General features: G+C 41.9%; 2 protein-coding genes across 2 annotated transcripts in view; both read right to left on the bottom strand.

Annotated features, from left to right (window-relative positions):
* Positions 1-255: 255 nt before the first annotated feature.
* On the bottom strand, positions 256-14,158 carry paxbp1 (PAX3 and PAX7 binding protein 1). Its single transcript, XM_079508226.1, has 18 exons — positions 13,707-14,158; positions 13,003-13,113; positions 12,165-12,383; positions 10,950-11,174; positions 10,675-10,775; positions 9,951-10,180; positions 9,059-9,248; positions 7,793-7,916; positions 7,001-7,103; positions 6,381-6,496; positions 5,945-6,144; positions 5,341-5,488; positions 4,539-4,660; positions 3,708-3,784; positions 3,320-3,386; positions 2,591-2,737; positions 2,107-2,261; positions 256-1,500 (listed from the first exon to the last, which is right to left on the bottom strand). The coding sequence occupies exons 1-18, from the start codon at positions 14,017-14,019 to the stop codon at positions 1,383-1,385; spliced, it is 2,766 nt and encodes a 921-aa protein (XP_079364352.1). The 5' UTR covers positions 14,020-14,158; the 3' UTR covers positions 256-1,382.
* Positions 14,159-17,041: 2,883 nt separating this feature from the next.
* Positions 17,042-23,713, bottom strand: part of LOC306927690 (1,4-alpha-glucan-branching enzyme-like) — a 158,520-nt gene continuing 151,848 nt past the window's right edge. The window contains exon 16 of the mRNA XM_079507517.1: positions 17,042-19,267. Within this exon, the coding sequence (XP_079363643.1) occupies positions 19,211-19,267 (57 nt within the window). The 3' untranslated portion in view covers positions 17,042-19,210. The remainder of the gene's footprint in view (positions 19,268-23,713) is intronic.

Here is a 23,713-nt window from a genome sequence, read left to right as displayed (position 1 = left end):
AAATGTGGACAATAAAAAAGCAAGCCCTATCCAATTCGCGCGACTACATGAACACCACGTTAAAACATTTATGTAAAAACAGTCTTCAAGTGGAGCAGCACCATTGATACAATAGTAAATAGACTTTAATGGATCAATTCATGTTAGTTTAGAATTCAGTTATCAGTTTAATTTGGGGAAATGCACCCTATTTCTCTCTGGTCTAAAGTCTACCCGAAACACAAAATGGGACCCTCAAATTCAAATTGAACAGTCTTCCAGAACCATATTTTATTGACAGGCAAATCATATTTAAAACAAAAGGTCAGACTATTTAAAAAGATCTGAAGTTCCTCAGTCCAATAGGGTCATCACAAGTTCAAACATGGGTGAATGCGGAGCCAGAGGAAGTGTCCAGGAGAAAGGTAGGTACAGTATGCCAATCCATCCATCAATCCATCTTCAACCACGTATCCAGTAGGGTCGCGGGGGCAACAGCTCCACCAGAGAGCTCCAGACTTCCTCTCCAGAGCAACATTAGTAACTTCCTCCTGGGGGATCCCGAGTTCCAAGGCGAGTGAGTCGATGTAATCCCTCCATCTGGTCCTTGGTCTGCCCCGGGGTCTCCTCCCAGTGGGACGTGCTTCAAGGACCTCCCTAGGGAGACGCTCGAGAGGCATCCTAACCAGATGCCCGAACCACCTTTCCAGTATGCCAATCACACTGCATAATACTGTTCCTGACCCATCATAGCCAATCTTCAGGCTTTGCCAATGAGGGAAATACTCAACCCCTAAATTCAACTTCTCCTTTTGGCACAGAGAAAACAGGAGTGAATGGTAGAGGTGAAACTTTCCTACGGCTAGACCTGTTGGAGTGTGGGATAAACTTGCAGGTGTGATATTATCAGACAGAAGCAGGCAGTGTCATCCCACATGCTAGTATGTAGGACAGGCTATCCATACGACACGGTAATCCCCTTTAAGACCATGTACACTATTAACATTATTTACACCAATTTCGGTCTAGTTATGACGCAATCCTCCCAGTCCCAAATGAGGCAGTTCTTTCTCCCGGCCCGCATCTTGCATCGATCGTGTACATTGATTTAAGAACAGAAACTCTCAATCAAGAACAATGTTGTGGAGCTGTGTCTCAGTAGCATGCGCTGTGGCTGGTAGGGTTGTCTGCTGGTGAAGTGGCACAAACAAAACTGCCGTTTGTTGTTGTAACACTTCAAATGTCCACAGGACGTACGATTGTGGCTATAATAGCCATTTTACAGTTTTCAGAGCCTTATTCAACGCAGTTGAAAAAGAGAAAAAAAGAAAAGAAAGAAAGAAAAAAAGCATTCCCGTGTTGTCCAATGCAGTGTGTTCACATGATGTTGTCTGGTCCTTCCATCACTTGGCCTCTAAGAGGGGCTTGATTTCTTTGATGCCATGCTCCGTTGCCACGGTGATGATGTGGTCCAGGGCGTGCATTTGACTCAGCAGTTTCACCACCTCTTTGATCTGCTCCCTGTCAACACAGATGATATGACGACAATCACTTATGGGCTAGTACACGCCAAAGGCAATAACATTTCAGAGATTTAACAAATACAGTCTATAGTAAGTCCAAAGTTTACAGATTGTGTTGCATTTACCGGAATTCTACGGATTATAGGCACCAATTAAAAACAAACTGCATTATTTTTGCTCATCATTCAGGTATGTAGATGACTTTACAAATAATACTGCTTGCATTATTGTTCAGATACAACTAAACAACACCTCCACCCACCCTCATTAGTGGAATATACGAACCCACAATTGAACTAATTTGAACACACCCTAAGATCACTTCAAAGCTTTACGATTTAGGTCAAGAAGTGAGTGTAATCTACCTCGACAGGTCAATTAAGCCTATAACATAACATGCTTTAGCCTATTGCCAACTTTTGTTACAACAAATCTTGCACTATACCACTAGAGGGCAATAGAACACAAATGATTGGACTGTTCCAAAACAGGAATGAATTTAAAGCAGCAGCAGATAGTATAGGTCCTGACTCTACAGTCAAAATCCAAGTCCAACCAATCCAGGTGTGAACCCCCCCTCCCCAACAGCAGGAAAACAACTGACTTGGCCGCGCGTCGCTCAATGTCAGAGCCTCCTAGGCTGCAGCGGTACATGCAGCTGGCCAGGTGGGTCAGGTAGCGACAGAACGGCTCAAGCTGGGGCAAAGTCTGTTGGCCCTTCAGCCCTGAGAACCAGTGAGCTGGAAAACACTCCACCACCTGCAGGACCAGAGGACAAGAGTGGGCAGTTAAAAGAGGAAATATTATAATTTCTTTCATTGCACTTTTTATTGTCTTATGGAATGTGTGTGTGTGCCTAATGGGGTTCCTGCTGACATTACAATAGATGTTTTAATATTGCTCATAACAAATTTTGAGTAATTGATGGCAATTTGCTACAATTAATTGTGTGGAAATAACTGGCAGATATGCATGCATGCGTGTGTGTGTGTGTGTGTGTGTGTGTGTGTGTGTGTGTGTGTGTGTGTGTGTGTGTGTGCGCGTGCGTGCGTGCGTGTGTGTGTGTGTGACTGTGTGTGTCCTTGTACCTGCTGGCACTTGTGTACACTGTCGTCTGCAGCGTCAGTGGTTTGCAAGGCAGAGAGGATGTATCTGTTCAGAGTGCTGTCCAGAGCCAGCTCCCTCAGAGAGGAAGTGGACAGAATGCCCTCCCATTGCAGGATGTTAGCCAGGAGCTATGCACAGAGACAGTAACATTCATATGGAATACATTCAGAACCCAAAGCATGCTGAGCTACATTCCATGGATTAAATAATAGAAAAATAGCAGCTTTAAGAGGGATCATATTTCATTTATCTGACTTAAGACCATGATCACATGGTATAGAGCACAAACAGAATATATCACACACAGCTGGCTAAAGCACAACACAAAAAAGGAGAGGGCAAATATACTATTGGGAGTCTTAAATTATATTTAGTTCCAAATGACAGATGTGTTTAAAGCGCTGGTCAATCTCTCAATTTAATCTTTATACGTACAAACCAAGTTTGCAAATCAGCTTTTCTGCAATTAAAAGCCGACTTCAGTTTTATAACTATTAACCTTTCATTTCCATGTCTCAAATAAATCACACATTTGCTTTTTGTAGCCCTAGACTTAATAATTTGTATCATCCATGTTGACAGCCATTCTGCACTGCAGTAGATTAGTCTTTAAGGTCATTGATAAATAATGCAAATTACAATGGTGATACATATCACCCTGTCCAACTAACTAACATTTTTTAGACTGGCTTTTGATTCACATTTCATACCTTGACGCATGACCAGAACTGCCTCTGGTAGAATAGGTATGGGCCGCCATTCTTGTTCTCCAACACACTGTGGAAAATAAATGCACACAGGTGCAGGTTTAAAGATCAGTCACCAAGTGCCTGTTGTTCAACTGGGAAGTCCCAAGATGTTATACCCAATTAATTTAAATATTCTGTTTAATTAATTTAAATTTAAAAATCTATTTTTAGGCAGTATTTGCTTTAATTAGAGATTAAACTGAATAGACAGAAGGTGGGAAAGATTGGTCTTAATACAGTCAGAATCAAACCGGGGATCTTGAGTCTACACAGTCAACGCACTAGCTAGTCATGTACAGGTGACCCCACTCCATCATGAACACATTATTTGAGTGGATGGATAGCTTACTTTTTGGGGTACAGTGGTAGGAAGACATCTTCGTCAAGCGTCCGCCTGATTCGCAAGACCACCATCTTCAGAAACTCCTGTCAAGGAAAAGCCAACAGCCCAATGAACTCAAAGTAAGAACAATTACAACTTGAAATGGGGAAACCAAAACCTGATATCAAATGTTTTATATTTGGTTTCAGGAACTTGCAGTATTTTATTATTCAATATATCAATTGCTTGTCTTTTTTCAAATTTCTCTTGAATTATAATATAATGTTTTCATTATCAATCAATTATCCATTCACCAGTCCAAATTAAATAGATATATATACACTCAAAATAAAAAAATAAAACGATGAGCCCCAACTGTATATTTACTAAATAACAATAGTATAATACTTTTTTTTATACTTCTGTTAGATTAACTTTTGTTTTGTTTTTAAGATATTTATTGATATATTTTACAGTAGTTAGACAGGAAAGGGGGAGAGATATGGGGGGGGAAGACACGCAGCAAAGGTCGTCGGGATCGGGATTACCAGCCCAGGTGCCTGACCGCTCGGCCAGCCCAGGCCGTTATTAGATTAACTCAGGACTAAACCACACCAATGGGTCACCATGCAACTCCTTGCAACCAAACGGCTGCGAGTAGACGCATGTAGTTGCAAGCAACCATTGAATTGAACCAATTGAATCACTTGGGTCAACTTGCGTCGACATGTGCTACCATGCGCCCACGTGGAACAGGACATATCACACCACTGGGACGAATACTAAAACCATTGGTGTGGTTTGGGCTTAAACTGATATTATGCGTATGGCATAATGCCAGCAGTAGCTGTTCAGTACCTGCGTGTAGCGGTTGTCCCCGTGCAGCACGGTGGGATAGCCCTTCATCAGTCTGTGGATGAAGGCCACCAGCCTGGCTGTCTGACTGCTGGACAGAGGGTCCCATACCTGCTCTGCAAACACTGAAAAGACAAAAACAAGAGTAGTTTAATTTCCATTCCGTATCGTCTCTAGTAGGTGCTTAACTTTGATCAAACATGAGGAAGCAACATTTTTTGTTGGACGCAAACAGCAACAATAATGGCAAATATACAGCGGGTTGTTTACTTTTAGTTAGCACCATTTGGATTAATTACAAGTTTACAACTTAACTTAGCATTGCTGCATCAATTGTACCACTTCACTGGCGTTCAAGGGCGTCTGCCGTGCTCAATATTACATGTCCACAGTGGTCATGATTAAAATTCCATCAGATTAAATTGATTAGCTCCATAATGTGACCTTCCCCTTCACCGTAACTCCAGGACTCTTATCACATAGTATTGGCATCCAGAATGGGGAGGGTTGGGTGATTTTTGACCTATTTCAGAACGTTGTAGTTCAGGTGTGACAGACTGGTAAAATGACAAAAAAATCTTTTGAAACACCAAGTTATATTTTTGACAGCAAGTGCCAAATTTAACACAGAATCACGCTGTTCTGTGTTAAATTTGGTTTTGCAATCATGTCTGTACTGTGCAGAGATTTTTTATTTATTTTTTATGGATGCTGAAAATACCCATTTGGAAAAAATAGCCAAACATGTGTTCAATGCCTGAAAGCTAATGGTATACAATGTATTTAGTGTTTGTTCCTTCTTTACCTGCCAGTTTGGAGAGGATGACCTTCTCCACCATGGCGGGCAGCAGGTTGATGTCCACATCCCCCTTGTGCAATCTGCTGGGCTCCTCACAGCCATAGAACAGCAGCGACTCAAACCACAACATGTACTCAAAGTTGGCACACTCCGCCTGGCCAGGGACAAACAAGGTGGTTATTTAAACTTGAAAAGAAAGAAAAAATATATAATTAGCTATAATCAGAAAGGTAAAGTAGGGATGGAGAGATCTTTAAATCATTATCCAACACTAAGGGCAGTTATGAATTTGCCATTCATTCTTATATCAGCATCAGTTTTGTTTATGTGACGACTTAATGTTGTGAAGAACTACGAAAACAATCAACACACAATGTGGCATATTCAAACCCACGTTTTAAACCATATTAAACTACCTACAAAGTGCATGCCTGGCTTTTGTTTTAGTATTGAAACCCGATCTCATATATAATTGCTGTATCCAAGCTATATTCCGATATGAAACTGTCAGCAAATGTGGATATCGTCAAACTTAAAATAACTGTTTACATTTTTATCAGCGAATGCTAATATTAGGTACAAGGTGCAACTCTAGTCAATACACACACACCTCAAGAGGGATCCATGTGATGAGCTGCAGACGGACTAAGGGGTTAAAGAGTTTGGGCAAGCACAAGCCGATGTAAGCATCTCTGTAGCAGTCTGAGAACTCTCTCCTCCACACCTCGAAACGAGACTTTATGCAGTCAAGGGAATGGAAATCCTCCAGTACATCCTCAAACACCTTCTTACTCTCCCGGATGATGCGATCTGGATGAAGGAGGAGAGTTTAAAATCTTATTATACAGTACATCCATGACATCACGGCTGTTCAATACAAACAAAATAATAGGCAGATTTCCGTTTCATAGCAAGAGATTTAAATATGTCTTGAGATGTACGATTTAAGTCTTAGAACGTTTTTGTGTGACCTTGGCAAACAACAGACACAAACGCAAGAATAAATGAGTCTGTGTGACTCCAGTCTGAACCCACACACAGCTCACCTGTCTCCATGTTGAAGCTGGTGATGTCAGTGGTGGTCTCCTCATCGTCAGAAGAGAGACCCTCCTTGTGCTCGGCTATCTTTGCGTTCTGCTCTCTGGCCTGACGCCTCCGAGTTCTACACTCGGACACAAACAGTGTCATTATTATAGATTGTGTTTTCTATAATTAAACAAAAATATTTATTTGGGTTATTTTATTGTATAGCATTCAATAATTTAGCTATATACTATACTACTCAACTGTGCACAAATAATTGGGCAAATCAAGATAATATATTGGAATAATGCTGGGTTTATGGAGATTTATATTTCAAATCCCAGAAACTTTGCTGTGACCGAGTCAATTTACACTCCTATGCAGAGGCAAATTACACAAGCACAAGAGTAAATGGCACGAAACAGGGTTGGTTAAGTGGTCAAGTAAATAGAGTGCCAATGAAAAAGTGCCACTTGGAAAGCACATCAAACATAGCATCTGCCTGAATAACATAAGATCAAAATAACAATTTGCAGCAGCCGTGGACAAGCAAACAGCATAAATCTATTTAAATAACATGACAAGTACCCAGCATAAATCTGGATAACATAACTAGTATAGTATCTAAATTAAGAGGACCTACCGCCGTGCCTCCCGTTCAGCTATCCTCCTCTGGCGACCATGCTCCTGGTAAACACTGCGCTCTCGACCGAACGAGTCGATGTTTGGAGCCATGACAGCCTTACCTGGAAGAGACAGGAGTTATGTTAGAATCAGGACCAACTACGCCTGCAACCAGATTATGTTTTACTGGAATTGTTTTCAATTTGTTTGCTAGCTTTCCAACACTTTAAATAGAGCTTCCACAATGTGCAGCACACACACACTGGTCATTTACAAAACATATATATATAGCTACTGAACGCTTGTTCAACCCACAAATTACATTAAAATACAGACCTAAACACACACACCTTTCAATTGCCTGCAACAAGTCCATATGCTTTAGCACACCCACTTAGAATTACAGTGTTTCAGATGTCATTTGTTTTTAAGCCACTTACCTTGCCTTTGGCTTGCTACACCTTACAGTGCAATGTGACAGTGATGTCACATCACTAAATCATCATTACTTAGTGAACGATCAATCGCCACCAGAATGAACTGATGCTACTGTGCCTTGAGCCGAGTGTGTGACTCAGCCAAGTAAATAGGGGACACGCAGGCCCACACACACACACACACACACACACAATCTCTCACACAGACACTTGGAATCAGCCCTCAACCAAGCTTGTCACACTCATGGGGCAAAGATGAGAGCAATAGCGAGCAGTGAATGGGTGCCTCTCTCTCTCTCTCTCTCTCTCTCAGACATACACAGAATCAACGAGGCCGCTCAAATAAATAATAAAAACCTTCAAGATGGACTGACTTGAAAGGCTTGCAAACTCCGCCGATTCATCTTTAATATCATCCTGTCTTCTCTGGACGAGTCGGGAGGCCCGTTGCCTTAGTAACTGGTGCATGGCCGCCTCCAGCTCCAGCACAGTGGGCACCTGAAAAATATGATGCCTTCTGTGAACTCTGAACCTTACAGAAGGTGGGGCGCCGAGTCACAGGGACGTCCTATTTGGTTGAGCACATGAGAGCGATGTGATGGATGTAGGTAGGTGGGGTCCAAAATATAATGGCCAAAAGCCCTGAAATCTCAAAATGCCCCTCTGACTGCCTCCTAGGCTGTGGGTCAATACTTAGCTGCAGTCAATACTTATTACTTAGTATTAAAAAAACACCAGATAATTGGAAATAGCGGCACTCCAATCCCCTGATGAAGGCTCTAGTATAGCCCAAACAGACCAGTGTAATTAATTCCTCAAACATACTCTACATTTGCTACACTGTAATGCTGAAAAGCACATTCTGTTGTCTGGTTAATTCATTACATTTTGTTGATCTGTGATAATAACATCCATCACAACGCTCTTCGTTTCGACCAACAAAGACACTCCGTTGACTACAATATGCAGTTCTGCTCTGTTGTACTGTGGATGGGAATCAAATGGACATTGGTGAGGTAAAAGCCATGCAAGCCTGCAGCCATTGACTCCACTCCTTGTACAGTTGCCACTGTGGGAGTTAAGACCAAACTAGTGATCCTGTTGATTAGTAATTATTTATCAATTACTTCTATTATAAAAGCACTAAATCAGGCACATCATATTGTTGACAGTGATCCTAGGTAACCCTTTATTTGCTTTTTATAATTAACGACTGACACAAATAGCTTAAAGGGATAGGCTTCTGAATTAGCTTAATCATCTGCTGGTCTGTCTGATTGATCAGACAAAAATGTTCATTATAAAAATGTGTGGCTGGTCAAATACTGGACACATAATTTATTAGAATTTCTTGGCAGACTTTCAGCAAACCTTGGGCATGTTAAAGGTTCTGAGAAATTATATCAAAGTCAAGGGAACATAATATTTGAGATGTGGGGCATGGAAACTTTCAGAAACGGTATCTTTTGAGCACAGGCGCATGGGTATTTAAGATCTCAAAAATCGCTTTGAATGGACCCACATAATCAGATCAAGTTTCCTTAGATAAATCCTAAACTATCACTTTAAAGTCATGGTCATAAATCATTAGACACTAAATAAAAAACACTAAGTAATACAACAGATAGTTTCTCCCTTACCTTTTCACCCAAACACTCAAGCAAGTCTCCAACATACCCTCGCATCTCTTGCAAGAATTTATATTTCTCTGCATTGTCATTGGATGAGCCCTCCAGACGCTGTATGGCACTTCCAGAGGAGGATAGCTCTTCAGTGATCTGCTCATAGCGCTTGGTGTTAGCCTCGTGGCCTGCGCGCATTTGGTTGAGCCTACAGACAACACGGCACACAGGAAATAAAGACTGTGAGTGAGCTGGATGGGGGTGTGGGATTCAGAGATCTCCGTTATTGATCTCTAAATGAGTGACTGTGGTGTTGTCTGGCTTGTTGTGGCTATTTTGGTGGTGCAGATATAATAGGAAGCTGAAAACACAACGTGAGGACAATTAACAGAGCGGGTACGGTACAGTAATCATAGGGATACTTCAGAAAGAATACTTGGAAAAGAATAGATTCCAAGAACAAAAGCTCCCAAACGTATTGTGGGGAAATCATGCTCCAGACGTCCAGAGTATACAATATATATGGTATTTTTGGTTTTTAGTAGACTTCTTCAGCGCTGATTGAAAAATAAAAACAGAAAAACACACATCTGTAACAAACCGTTATTGAAGCCTGGTTCCAGAATCTGCAGGTAGCTGTGCTGGTATGGGTCTAATGATGTGTGCTGAAGAGCATGGTGGCTCGAAACATTACGTCTCACAGTGCTAATAAATCTGACACACTTTGTTTCACTTATTGTTTTGTCCAGCACCTCGTTTAACTTTGAAGTGCGATTGTTCTTTCCATTTTTAGCCACGTGGGACTTCACACAGGAACTCAGCACATTTAACAGGCAGCAGCAGCAGTTGGTGCTGAGGGACTGACAGTAGTAGTAGTAGAGGGTATGGCGAGAGTTGCTGCTCTACCTACCTGTCCCTCAGGCGTTTCTTTACCAGATCAGAAGAGACAGGGGTCAGGTCACTGCTAGGAGCCCTGTAGGGCACGCTCTGGCCATTGTCTGTCTGACCAGGAGGTTTAGTGCTGCTCTGCAGAGCCGGGTAGGTGTAAGGCATACTGTAAGAGGATCCATATGGCTGGCTCTCGTAGCTGTTCTGGTAGTACACAGTGCTTTCCTCTGGTTGACTGCTCGGGACTTGGACCTGGTAGAGACCCACCACACGGAAAATTAAACCGATGTATAGAAACTGAAATACCACGATACTACCTGCTATGACAAAATGACAGCCTGCGAAAAGTAACAACCCCTTACAGTGCATTTTAACAGCGGGCGGCAGACAGACGAATTTTCCGGCGACTACTGGTGATAGCAGGCAAACAGGCGATAGGCAGAGGAACGTCGCCCGAAAAGATACAAATTCATCTTTTCGGGCGACATCATCCGGCGATAGCGGGCGATTAGGCGATAGCCAATGAAATTCATGATCGCTCGCATGATCACACTGTTAGGGATATCATAGTACGTAACCATTTGAAAATTTCAAAAATGGTTTCACTTTGAAATTAGGTTAGTGAATCCAACAGGACAAGTAGGTGGCCATATATGCATTGTGCAGAAATTCGCAAAAAGCTCTTTACTGTCTTGGTCAAAAAAAATCAAGGCTATGCAAGACCAAGTGTTGTCAGCGTGGCTCACCTGGGGGATGCTGATTCCCTTCCTGATCTGCTCCTGTTCCCAACGGCTCATCTCTTCATCATGACCCTGATCCAATGCCTCGTCATCACTGCCCTCGATACCTGAACACATTAAAGTACAAAGCAACCCTGTATATATGCTCAAGCTGTGCCAATAGCTTAGGCAGCAGGCTGCACAATTTGCAAATACGTTACATTATGGAAACGTAAAAATAATAAAATTATTGGACAATCTTCAAAAACCAAAGGGAAACCACTGATGGTTTCAACACCAACCAATCTCCTCTGCGATCTTCTGTCTCTGGCTCTTGTTCTTGACTCCACTGAAGCTGATCCTCTTCTCGTCCTCGTCTTCATCGTCACTGCCATCGTGCTCATCCTCCCGCATTAAGCGTTTCTTAGGGGCCTCCGTCTCCACCAAGGGGGCGTCGCCCCCCAGATCCCTGGCCATCTGCCGGCGCTTTCGGGCAGCGTGGATGAAGGCTGCGTCAGGGATCTCGCCTGGAAGATGGAAAGAAACATGTTTTCTGTCATTCAGAAATTACACAGGTGGAGGAATGAATGGAAATCATGTAATACGTTCAAAAAGACAAAATTAACACTGAATGTTTTTCCCCCCGCTCAATAATCTCTTTATTGAAAATAACTGATCTCCAAGCTCAATATGTTGCGAGCTTGTAAATATTACATGGAAATGCCAAACAAAAAGGGACTAAACAAAACAAAACAAAACCTAAAAAATGAATACGCTGTATTGGTCTGTTACTGCACAGATGTACAGTACATAGGAAGCGTACATATGTAATTACTTCGCTGTGCATTCTATTATACTTGTTTACTAATTTAATTTCAACCAGTAAAGTACTGTTCTTATTCTTGTATACTGCATTGCTGATGTTGCAGTATGAGACTTGATTGTTGTAGAATTTCACCAAATTTCAGCCTATTTTCCTAGTTTACCTACTGTATTACTGTTATTATTATTCAAATTAGCTTATTTTGTCAATGTTACGAGATGTCAAAATGTAATAATAATAAAGCTTAATTTATGTAGCACCTTTCGAAACAAATTTACAAAGTGCTTCACAGAGAATAAAAACAAAAACAATACACACCTTACATAATGGGTAATAGGTAATAATACAGATGGTAAAACAAGCAATATGCAGAAATACAGTAGGCCAGGGTATAATGGATTAAAACATTTAGGGGATAAAAGCAGCTTTATAAAAGTGCGTTTTCAGGAGGGATTTAAAGCGGGGGATGGACTCTGCGGCGAGCCTGATCTCCAGAGCGAGGGCATTCTAGTCTGTCATTTCTGTCTCTATAAAATACATATTTTGACTGAGTAGCGAGTACAATAATTAACATCTCAATGTAAAGTTTGCATGATTGTTTTGTGTCCGGCAGTAACAGCCCCCTTGTTCATACCAAACACATGATAAGCTTACAACACGCTCATGAATTAGCATCTGTTAATGCATGTCTTACCAGGTCTAAGGGTGCTGAGAGAAGACAGTGTGTTAAAGGTCCCAGCAACGAGGTTAGGCTTGGAGGCCTGACCGTGAGCCTGGCCCCGAGCCAGACTCTTTGGTGCCTCCACCACCTCGTCAGTACTGTCCACCTCCATCTCCTCCTCGCCATGCTCGCTGCCCGCTCTGCTGCTAGGCTCAGCTTTGACTTTGACCACTTGAAGCAGGGATGAAGGATCTGGACAAAAAGTCGAGAGACAAGTTAACACCCCGAGCGGCATAAACAGAGTTCTCCTTATTGATATCAAAACCGATCCCCAATTTTAGCGGGTCAGATCGAAAATCTTAAAACATGAATAACTCTTGATCCTGTCGCTAGTCGCGTTAGAATTAATCATACCTCCCGTTGTTGTCGATCGCCTCGGGAGTGTTTTGGCTGCTCCGTTACTGTAAATCGCTGGGCGCTCTGATTAAATGGTCCTAAATACCCCTGGGCGTTTTAGGTGTTAACCATTGACCACTCTATACTTTACCAGATTCCCTCACCAAAAATAGCCCATGTACAACAACGCAATATGTTCATTTTTACACTCGGAGAGTTATGGTGGTCCTAAATATAAATGGTTTTGAGAACCACCGGTCTTGCAATTGTATAGCAGATGTGAAGTCCACATACACGTTCTGACAGTGTTATAAAACCGATTCAAGGAATATGGGTCCAAATGTGAAGGAACCAATTCCGGTTCCTCAATGTCGGATTCGGTACCTGCGCAACTCTAGTGGACACACACAGCCCTATAGAACTTGTTTAGTGAGGTGTAATAATAATAATACTGAGGTCAGTGGAATGAACTCACCTGAGTTGACATGGCCAGTCTTCTCCAAGTCTTCCTTGTACTCTTTCTTAAGCTGTTTTACAATCTTCTTACTGTGGTAGGACTTCTTCACTCTGAACACCTCCGGTTCATCTAAAACGACATACTAGTTGTTGTCAGTGGGTCCAGGAGTGAAATAAGTTAGTGTGTAATGAGATTGGTGACTAAAGGGAAGGGGGACACACAGTTGATGATACATCTGTAAATTAAACGCTGATGCAAACTTGGACACATCTGTCACATCATCAGTGTTGCAAACCTAGATCTAGATACCGGTATTAATATATCCATGACTATAATTTAGGCACTAGCAACTCTAATATGCGAGTGAGCCTTACACGCTTTCATCTTTTACTCCTTATTTTATTGAATAAAAAGGACGTCGTAGAAAGCATGACATGTGTTGAACATTAAAAGATAGGAATATATATATATATTGTATAAACAAATTGTTTATAAGCATATAAGCATATTATATAACAACATATTTGTGTATTGTTTAAAACAATACACAAATATGTTGTTATATAATATGCTTATATGCATAGAGTAGACTAGTATGCACATAATATAACCTGTACAAACAAACAAACACACCTACATGATGTAGCAACATTGCAACGACATAGCTAAGCTTGTAGCTACAACATAGCTAACGTTATATGATCTCATTGCTTTACGTATACCTTCCTCCTCGGCGAAACTCAGCAGCGCCTTCGGTGCTACAGTCACCTGCTGCGTGACTACGGACGCAGCAGCCTCCCGGCTCTTCTTGTCCTTCCTGGCGGCTCTGAACGTTGCGATGCTCTGGAGGTTCTGGACGCCGTTGTTGCCGTGGTTCTGGTGCGTTGCTCCCGCAGCGGCAGCAGCCTGAGCACTGCTCTCCGTGATGAACGGGATCTCCTCCACAGCGGGCCCGAATAACGGCTGCTGCTCGTGCTCGTCCTCGTCGGACTCGTTCCTCCGGCGGAGGTTCACTCTTTTGGCCTTCTTAAACATGTTTATGCTTCTTTGCGACGCGCACTGTCTTGCGGTGCGTTTTAAAAGCCGCAAATGAATAAAGACGAGTCAGAAATGGGTTTTGGGTTTTAGCCGCGCTAAGTAGCCTCTGCGTTCACAGTCAGCCATTTTCTGTCAACTGCTGCTGTTTCTCTCTTGTTCTTTGGAATTTGGGAAATGAATTGACTTGATTCTTCCACGTTGCTGCCCTCTATTGGTAAGGATTGGACACTACTCTGAGAATGGGCTTCATGTGATCTGTTAGTGGCATTTTATTTACTTGTGAATTTCAATTAATATATTAATATATTAATTTACTAAAGTTTTTTATTTCTGTGTGTGTGCGTGTGTAACACAACCATCGGAACACAACCGAACCAAACTAGGCTCCAGACCTCCCAAAACAAACTGGCTCCTACTTGGCCTCACCCCCGAACCCACCTCACCCCTGCCCACTTTGACAGACTGGAATGGCTTAGGGTCGACGACAGAGTACAGCATCTTGCAATGGGTCTGGTCCACAAGATTCGATACTCCACCAAGATACCTAGCCGCAATTTGCAACTCTAGATTTTTTTATAATGGGATGAATCTAGAGTTGCAATACCCTCCATTGACTCCCCACTCATCATTTTGCGTTTGTGATCTGCTTGTCTTAAACAACGTTAAACTCACCAACATTGCAGCTGTAGTCCAAGCTTGAATTATTCTCTTTCAATCTGCAAAGCTTGTTTTTCATAAAAATCCCCCGTAGACATGTTATGAGCTACTTTCTGTCAAGAAGAAGAAATGTTGGAGTTTGGAAGCGCTCGTTTGTATTAAGGGGTCGCGCTGCTGCCTCCTGCATTGTGTGCAAATGCGAAACAGATGCATGCAGGGACGTTCAGTGACATACGACGAGCGCTTCCAAACTCCAGAACTTAGAAAAATAATCACTTGCACAGAATTTCTTGACAGAAAGTAGCTCATAACATGTCTACGGGGGATTTTTATGAAAAACAAGCTTTGCAGATTGAAAGAGAATAATTCAAGCTTGGACTACAGCTGCAATGTTGGTGAGTTTAACGTTGTTTAAGACAAGCAGATCACAAACGCAAAATGATGAGTGGGGAGTCAATGGAGGGTATTGCAACTCTAGATTCATCCCATTATAAAAAAATCTAGAGTTGCAAATTGCGGCTACAAGATACCCATGTACCTGTCTAGATACTTCCTTAATGTTAACGAAGTCCACACCCACCAGAGGGAGTGCAACGAACCATGTACAACCCAGATTCGGCACAAACAAGGGACTAAATTATTTTCGCTCCTATGCCACCAAAATGTGGAACGCCCTACCAACAGTCATTAAGACATGCGAATCCCTTGACTCCTTCAAAACCGCTCTCAAAGGGCACCTACGGATGGCTGCAATTCGAAACTGGCCCCCGTAAAATCTGAATCACCCCCCACCGCCCCCCCCCCCCCCCTTTTTTCCCTCACTGTATATGTTTCTTTTCCCTTTTTACCTCCATTATGATGAATTCCTGTTCCTTTCTTTGTCTATATAGAAGTGTCTATTTGTACGTCTCTAAATGTTTTGATGAATTGAACATGGTGGACCCTATTGTAAACAAGTGTAATGCTTAATTGGGTCGTCCACTCACAGTTAACAGCCTTTGTATTGAGTTTGTGCTTGAAATGTACTGTAATTGTGCAAACTGTTAATAGATATTTCAATCAATCAATCAAAACCCTAAAGACTAATCATTGTGTATATTCCTGCACTATACCTGCATTTAGTGATCTTGGTACATAGCAATTGATCTATTGAAGATTCTGACTTCCAAATGTACATCATTTTTGTTTTGATTGTATTGCTGTATTGTTGTATTGTGCTTTCTGCTTTGGCAATGTAAATGTATGTTTTATCATGCCAATAAAGCCCTTTGAATTGAATTGGATTGAATTGTGTGTGTGTGTGGGGGGGGGGGGGGGGGGGGGCTGTAAACCTGTTTAGTGTATTTAATACACTTAGTATTAGTATTTAAATCAGCAATTTTAAAATATAGATTTTAGTTACTGTATTTGTACTATAGCCTACATCAGTTGAGGAAAAAGCTTCTGTTAAATAACCATTTATCACACAGATCCTTGGCCATCTGAGGATCCCTCTGTCTTCAGGAGTTATTGAGACACCAGTGTCACATTTTTAATATCCGGACGTCTTCTGCTGGAATTTATCACCATCTCTGCGCTCTCTCACTCCCCTTCCAGCTCATCTGTTAATGTGATCATAGGTCTCCAACGTGTCACATATTAACCAAAGGGGGAGCTGAAATTTCATTCTGAGATTAGGTTTGGGTGGCTTGAGAATATTAAAACAGGTCAAACTCAAACAAGGTGTCATTTTGTGATAAAACATTTAGATAATAATTTCAAGAGGCAGCTCTCGGTGTCATTATTATTCACATTAATTCTTCAGAGGTTCATGTCAGACTACACACTTTTTAATTATGAGGTTATTAGCTATAATGAAGGTGGGTAGTATAGTAATGAAGTATGACACATTCGTAAGAAGAATATGGACAACTTCTGCAGTCCTCATTTTTCCAAGAACAAACTGATTATTAACGGTATAAGCTACCAATAGCAGGTCTGGAGTCAGCTGCCTCACCACAAGCTTAAAAGATACCTGTCCAATGATAAATCAGTCTGGAAAAATACATGATTAGTTCACTCTAGCTGTTCTGTGCCGTTTTATTTGTTGAACTACAGCTTTGATGAAGATTCATGGCCGAATCACAATGACAAGGTGTGTAAATCATAGGCAGTAAGCCGTGTCACAGAAATGCACTAATGCAGAGCAAAAGGAAGAAAGAAAAAGATGAAAGTGACTCTTCCACCCCAACAATGAGATGAGATGTACTTTATTGTCCCTGCAGTGAAATTGATACGTTACAGCAGCATAATGTAAAATGTAAAAATAAACAAACAAACATCTATCTATATATCTATCTATCTATCTTATCTATCCATCCATTCCTTAATTCCTCTATCCACCTGTCAAATAAAGGTGAAGAGAAAGAGCGCCACCACGTGCGATAGATGAGGATGACAGAGCGAGACAGAACACGACAGACAGGTGGACAGAGACAAAGAGAGTGATTCCATTACTTCTTCTCAATTTTTCTTCTTTTTATTTTTATTTTTTCAAATGCACCAGCTTAGCCCCCATCACTTAATTTTTCATCACAGGGGAACCATAAAAAAACTCCCAGTACACAGTTATGAAGTCATTTCATGTCTCTGTAGTCTAATGTAAACTCCATATTACAATTTCTACCAAGGCTCTCACTCATTTCTTGCTACACTATATGCAATGACCTTCCAAGACCCTAAATATAACCACAAGATGACAAGATCCAGTCCAGTTGACCTCAGCATGTTATGCATTAGCAGAATTGTATTTAATATGTAAATAAACAATAAGCAACAGACAGAAAATATTCTGCACTTTGATAAAAAGTTCCCCGGCCTGGGCCACGGTCGAGTGGTCCAGGCACCTAGGCTGACGGCGTGTCACAGGTTTGGGTCCCGATCCCGACGAACTTTGCTGCATGTCTTCCCCCCATCTCTCTTCCCCCCCATCTCTCTTCCCCTTTCCTGTCATAATACTGTAAAAATCTATCAATAAAGGCAAAAAGAAAGAAAACATATCTTAAAAAGAAATAAGTTCCCTTTCTTAAATGAATGACATAAATGTGCACAAAGGGTAATTACATGGCAATTATTTTACATCATGTACTGTAATCTTTGCAGAAAGGCTGATATTATCTGTCCTGAAATTAAAGTGTCATCGCACATGAAGTCTGAGTGATGTATTATTGTGATTAATTAGTATTAGGAATGGCACTGTGCCATTAAAATAATAATGGGAGATAAAGATCTCACTCCCCATTAATGAGTTTAGTTTTAAACTACCCAATCATTTCTTGGAAGCATATTACGAGCCCACACACTGTTCCTCTAAGAAGCGTACAACCTGCACAATACCAAATGTTACCAGTCTCAGTAAAACAGAAACTCCAAGATACAGGTTTGCTTTACCCCGCATCGACAATTGATATTAATGCAAATCAACCTTCTGAAGCTCTGGAATATAATGAAAACCTCATATTTTTTAAACATTCAAACATTAATATTCCTTGTACTTGAGAGCTGGAAGCAACTGAAATGATGCCTCCTTCGTGTGTATGTCTGGGTCGTCTCTGGTGGCGACGTTGACATTTGGATTATGGATTTGGTTTTTAAAGCCCACTGCCTCAGCAAGTCATGATTATCTTTCAGCCTGTAGTTCTCTGTCACGTAATTACATCCGTTGTGTCTAATAGCCATTAGACACAACAGGCACTGGACAATGTTCAGCTCTAGGCTGTTAACACCTATTAATTGTAGACCTACTGAAAAGAGGAAAAGAAATGGGGTTTAATATTTCTTTACAGTATATTTTTCCATCATTTCAATGGCATATTTTCTACTCAATTCATGGCCATTCGTATGCAAATCACTTTCTCTGGTGTTGAGCCAAAGTATGGGAGTCAGGTATAAAAGATGATTCTCTGGACTAACGCCATACACAACTCATAGATCTTTAAAATCTTAGTGAGGTATGATCATATCTGAAAAAGATCCCATGCACTGTGGCTCGTAATCGAGCCACAGTATTTGGCTTATTTGTCCAAACCTTCCACACAGACCTAAAAAATAAAGATGATATTCGCCACCATAGCAACAGGACTTTTTGGTGTGAATACAAGCAATCTTGTTAGTTACTGTAAAAAAAAGTTGTACAGAGTGAGATTACTCAATTACCATTCATTGTACACCGTATTCCATTAAGAGTAAAAATACAATAAGGTCTCAAGGCACTGTAAAAGGCATGGAAAATACTAACACAGCACATTTCTTTTAAGATATGAGTTACAAAACCATTACTTCCTACAACAACAAATAATGAGACTCAGTTCTAAAATAAGTGTGTACTTGTTCTTGTGTGTGTGTGACTGCGTGTGCGTGCGTGTTTGTTTTTGAGTGTATCCAGGTTCACGCATTTTGCAGACTCCCACTCTTTGCTGATGTCCACATATCAAGTTCCCATTAGGGAGAAGTTGGGGAAATCATTTGTTTTGTTGTGTCACAGCTTTTCTTTTCAACAATTCATCTCTTCGTTGGCCAGGACTAATGCTGTCCGACATGGAATATAGATCTGAAGGAGGAAAAACAAGGAAAGGAGGAAGAGGGAAGGAAAATAATACAATTACTTTTATAATGTCCAACGATACAATGCAGCATGAGACAAGCTATGGTAGGCTAATGCTGAATATGGACTTATGATCAATGCACTGTTATGTCTGCACACATATAAGACTACTTTATTTATATTACTTTCTTTAATACCTAATTCTTTTTATACCAATTTGACCTTGTAATATATTGAAAACCAGCAGATAATGCACGATAGTACACCCAAAATGAAGCTGGTCCTAAAATCCTAAAACTGCTTTTCATTCCATTCCTTTAGTTAGGAGCTCCTTTAGTCACTTGGGTCTAGGCATTCACCTGCTTAAAAGGAAAACAAAATACATTATTCTGCATCCCCAGAACCATAGCTGAGAACCACACTGAATTGTTGTCTTGTGGGTCAACGGGGCAGAGAAAAACACTGTCCCAAAGACCAAGACATGGTGCTGTAATTCAGCTAAAAGCCACTTGGGGTCACTATAAGCCCCTACAAAGGGCAGTTTTATTTGTTCTTGTTTGTGGCAACATTTAAGGTCTGCACTTAGTTCAGTCGCTGTTAAATGCCAACGATATACAGTGACATTTACTGATAGACTGGCTGCATGTGAACTATGGTGAGTGAAAACATGAACATGAACATGTGTCATGAATGTTTCTGTTCCTCCCAAGGGTTCATCAAATCATTGAACGCAACAATGAATAAGATGTCTTAATGTGACCATTGAAGATAATGTGATATGAAAACAGGTGTAATATTAGTACATACTACATACATAGTATTAGTTATGTGTGTGCGTGGGTGCGTGCGTGCACGTGTGCATGCCTGGTGGGCTGGCTTAATGCTGCAGGTAGGCTGCAATATTGTGCGTGATGAGAGCACAAAAGGAGTCTTATTTTAAACACACACTGACTTCAGATCAGTGTGGCAGAATGGATACCAACCATAAAATCCCCTTCTACAGCAATCTGCTGTAGACTCTAAAAGCCAATCTGCAGGATCCAAGGGTTCATTTGCACTCATTATAACACACATTATGGCCGAATAACAAAATATGTGCACAGTAAAATCCACAGTGTTCATTTTAACTCAGTAGTTAAATGAACACAGTAGTAACGCAGTATTATGCGTGTCTTAAGTACCAGGTCTTATTACTTAACTTAAGACCTGGAGGCGTGGTCAATGCTGTTTGGCCACTCAGAATAGCCAAATGGCATTGATCACGCCTCCAGGTCTTAAGTTAAGTAATAGGACCTGGTACTTAAGACACGCATAATACTGCCCAGAGAGTCCATTTGGTTCCATTTGCACACTCGTACTTATCTGTCAAGGGGCCACGGCGACAAGGGAAAGATCAAATGCAATGAGAAGCGCTTTGATAGGCAGTTCCTGAGCTCAGAGTAGAACCCGGAACAATGTGATTATGTCTCCTATATGTCACCTTAGTGGGGAATCACTTCTTAAGGCCTATTCATAGTCCATTCTTCATAGTCATAGTCACGGTGAAGAGGTGAAGAGGTGACCACCAAAACCGTGAAAAACAGAGAGATGTGTTGTGTGAGCTGTGACCACCGCGGTGTGACGTCATGTTGTAGTTTTCAGTGGTCACCTCTTCACCAAAAACTGGACTATGAATAGGCCTTTATTCTGTCAAATCTGGTCTCACTTTAATTGTCACCCACAATGTGTAAATACAGTTTCAGTTTTTCTTTGCCAACAGATGAATGAGGTATAGTATACAACAGTGAAAGCCACAGTGTTCATTTATCTATTTGTAACAAGTGTAGAAATGTCTTATGTCTGACAACAATAGAGGGTACTGCGCTAAAGGAGGTCAGTGCTTTAAATACCTGGGCGCATGGGTCGGCTCCACAGAAAAGGACCTTAAAGTGAGGAAAGCACTTGGAGGAGAGCACCTGGAGAGCTCTTAATGGTATGACCAGTGTGTGGAAATCCAACCTCCCCCGACACATCAAGATCAGTTTCTTCTCTGCGACCGTAGAGTCCGTTCTCCTCTATGGCTGTGAATGCTGGACACTAACACAAGCCCTACAGAAATCCCTGGACGGGTGCTACACCAGAATGTTACGTGTGGTACTGAACACCAACACACGTCTGTACAGGGAGTAACCAAGTGTATCAGAGAAGATAGCAGTAAGGAGGATGAGACCAGCTGGCCACTGCCACCGACATCAAGAACTCCCGGCCAAAAAGCTTGTACAGTACTGTGGGAACCAACACACGGGCATCGATCGATAGGACGTCCCACACCTACCACCTATGCTGGTGCAGAACGCACAAATGAGCTGGCCAGATGTATGGAGAACCGAGATGACTGGAAATGCTGGTGGAGAGCTCGTCTGAGGACGACGTAGAGCGAGAGGTCCATTTATGGTTACACTTGTACACTCAAAGTTAAATTAACAGCCTTCTGCCTTTGTCTGCATGTTCAGGATATAATACGAGCCTAATCTGACAAGTCATGCACTACCAGGTTATTACTAACCCTAACCCTTACCTTTAGTGTACAGTTGTACACTGTGCAAAACATGCATTTGGTTTCACAGTTTCCTGCTTGTGAATGTTTTCTTTCTAAATTATTGATAGTTATGGACCAAATGCACCCTTGCAGGTTTGTGACCCACCCTAATGCACACCAAACTCAAAATTAAAGTTTAAAAATCACTCCTACTGTATAAGAATGCCTGTACCGGTACAGTATCTCATACTCAGGATAGGAATCCTGCATGAATCATTTGTGTTGCCTCTGCACCAGTATAATCTAAGTACCAAAATAAATTCTCGCATGAACTTCATACTTTGCAAAAAATGATTTCCCTTCTTCTTTTTTCTGCGCTCTGAGTTCTTAGTAATTGTATATCTGGATTCGATGCAGTGTAATTTCTATTCGCTGGCCCTTTGTGTGCATTCTGCTCTCCCCTAGATGACAGCACAGAAAACAGGAAAGATAAAAGTAGTGTGTGTGTACCAAAGCTTAGAACCGCCAGTCATTGTACAGAAATAAAGTGACTAATAGGCTCCATTGAATTTCAGGGACAGAAGCTGTCTGAACACAAATAAGCCTGCAGATACTGAAAAACACACACGCACGCACGCACACACACACACACACACACACACACACACACACACACACACACACACACACACACACACACACACACACACACACACACACACACACACACACACACACACACACACACACACACACACACACACACACACACACACACACACACACACACACACACACACACACACACACACACACACACACACACACACAGATGTCTGATTCCATGTGTGGCTTCTTTAATTACAGTGCAGTAGACGTCCCCAGACAAAGATCACGACAAAGTATCGTTCTGTTCCTTCCTACATCCCATTCTGTCTACATTCTCTACAGTGTGCGTGTGTCTTTGTGTGTAGTTCTGTGTTACACTACAGTACACGCACACACACACAACAGTACTTCCCATTATCTCTGTGGTTGTTTTGTGCCCAGAGTGTTGCTGATCGAGAAGTGATGGAAACTTTTCTTTTTTAAAGTCAGAGGATAGAAAGTTCTCTACTCTCCCTCTCTCTCAAACACGCACGCACGCACGCACGCACGCTTTGTCTCTCTCCCACACTTTCCCCTCTGTTGCTTTCCCTCTCCCTCTCGGTTCCCCCTATTTTTCAATCTGTCTTTCCCTCCTTCTCCTTCTTTGTCTCTTTCCCCTCTCTGTGTCTCCCTCTCTCTCTGTCTGTCTTCCCCTCTCTGTGTCTCCCTCTCTCTGTCTGTCTGTCTTCCCCTCTCTGTGTCTCCCTCTCTGTCTCCCTCTCTCTCTGTCTGTCTTCCCCTCTCTGTGTCTCCCGCTCTCTCTGTCTGTCTTTCCCCTCTCTGTGTCTCCCTCTCTCTCTGTCTGTCTTCCCCTCTCTCGCGTTCTCTCTCCTTGTCTCCCCCCCTCCATCTCTCTCTCTCTCTCTCTCTCTTTCTCAAAGCGCTATGTCAGCAACATCACCTTTCCTCTCCTTCTAACCCATCCCTCCTTCCTCTCCCTCCTCCCCTGTGTGCCATTCCTCCTGTGTCTCCTCTCTGCTCCTCTCATCTACCACTGTGGGGGTGTGAACATCAAAGCCTAATCACTTGGAAGACTTTGCCGTGGTAAAGACACCCCAGGCCTGGGCAGGAGTAGTACTCTACAATCTACATCAGATGTCTCATGCTTTGCATATCCACGCCCGCACGCACGCACGCACGCACGCACGCACGCACGCACTCACACTCACACTCACACTCACACACACTTTGTATTGCTAATATTTCAACATCAACATTTTAGGACAGCATTGAAAACAGCTTGAAATAGCTGAAAAATAGCAGATCTACAATCGCAGATTGTCAGC

Source organism: Electrona antarctica (assembly GCF_951216825.1).
Source record: "Electrona antarctica genome assembly, chromosome: 8".
Classification (NCBI taxonomy): Eukaryota; Metazoa; Chordata; class Actinopteri; order Myctophiformes; family Myctophidae; genus Electrona; species Electrona antarctica.
This window is presented reverse-complemented; position numbering and strand designations above follow the sequence as displayed.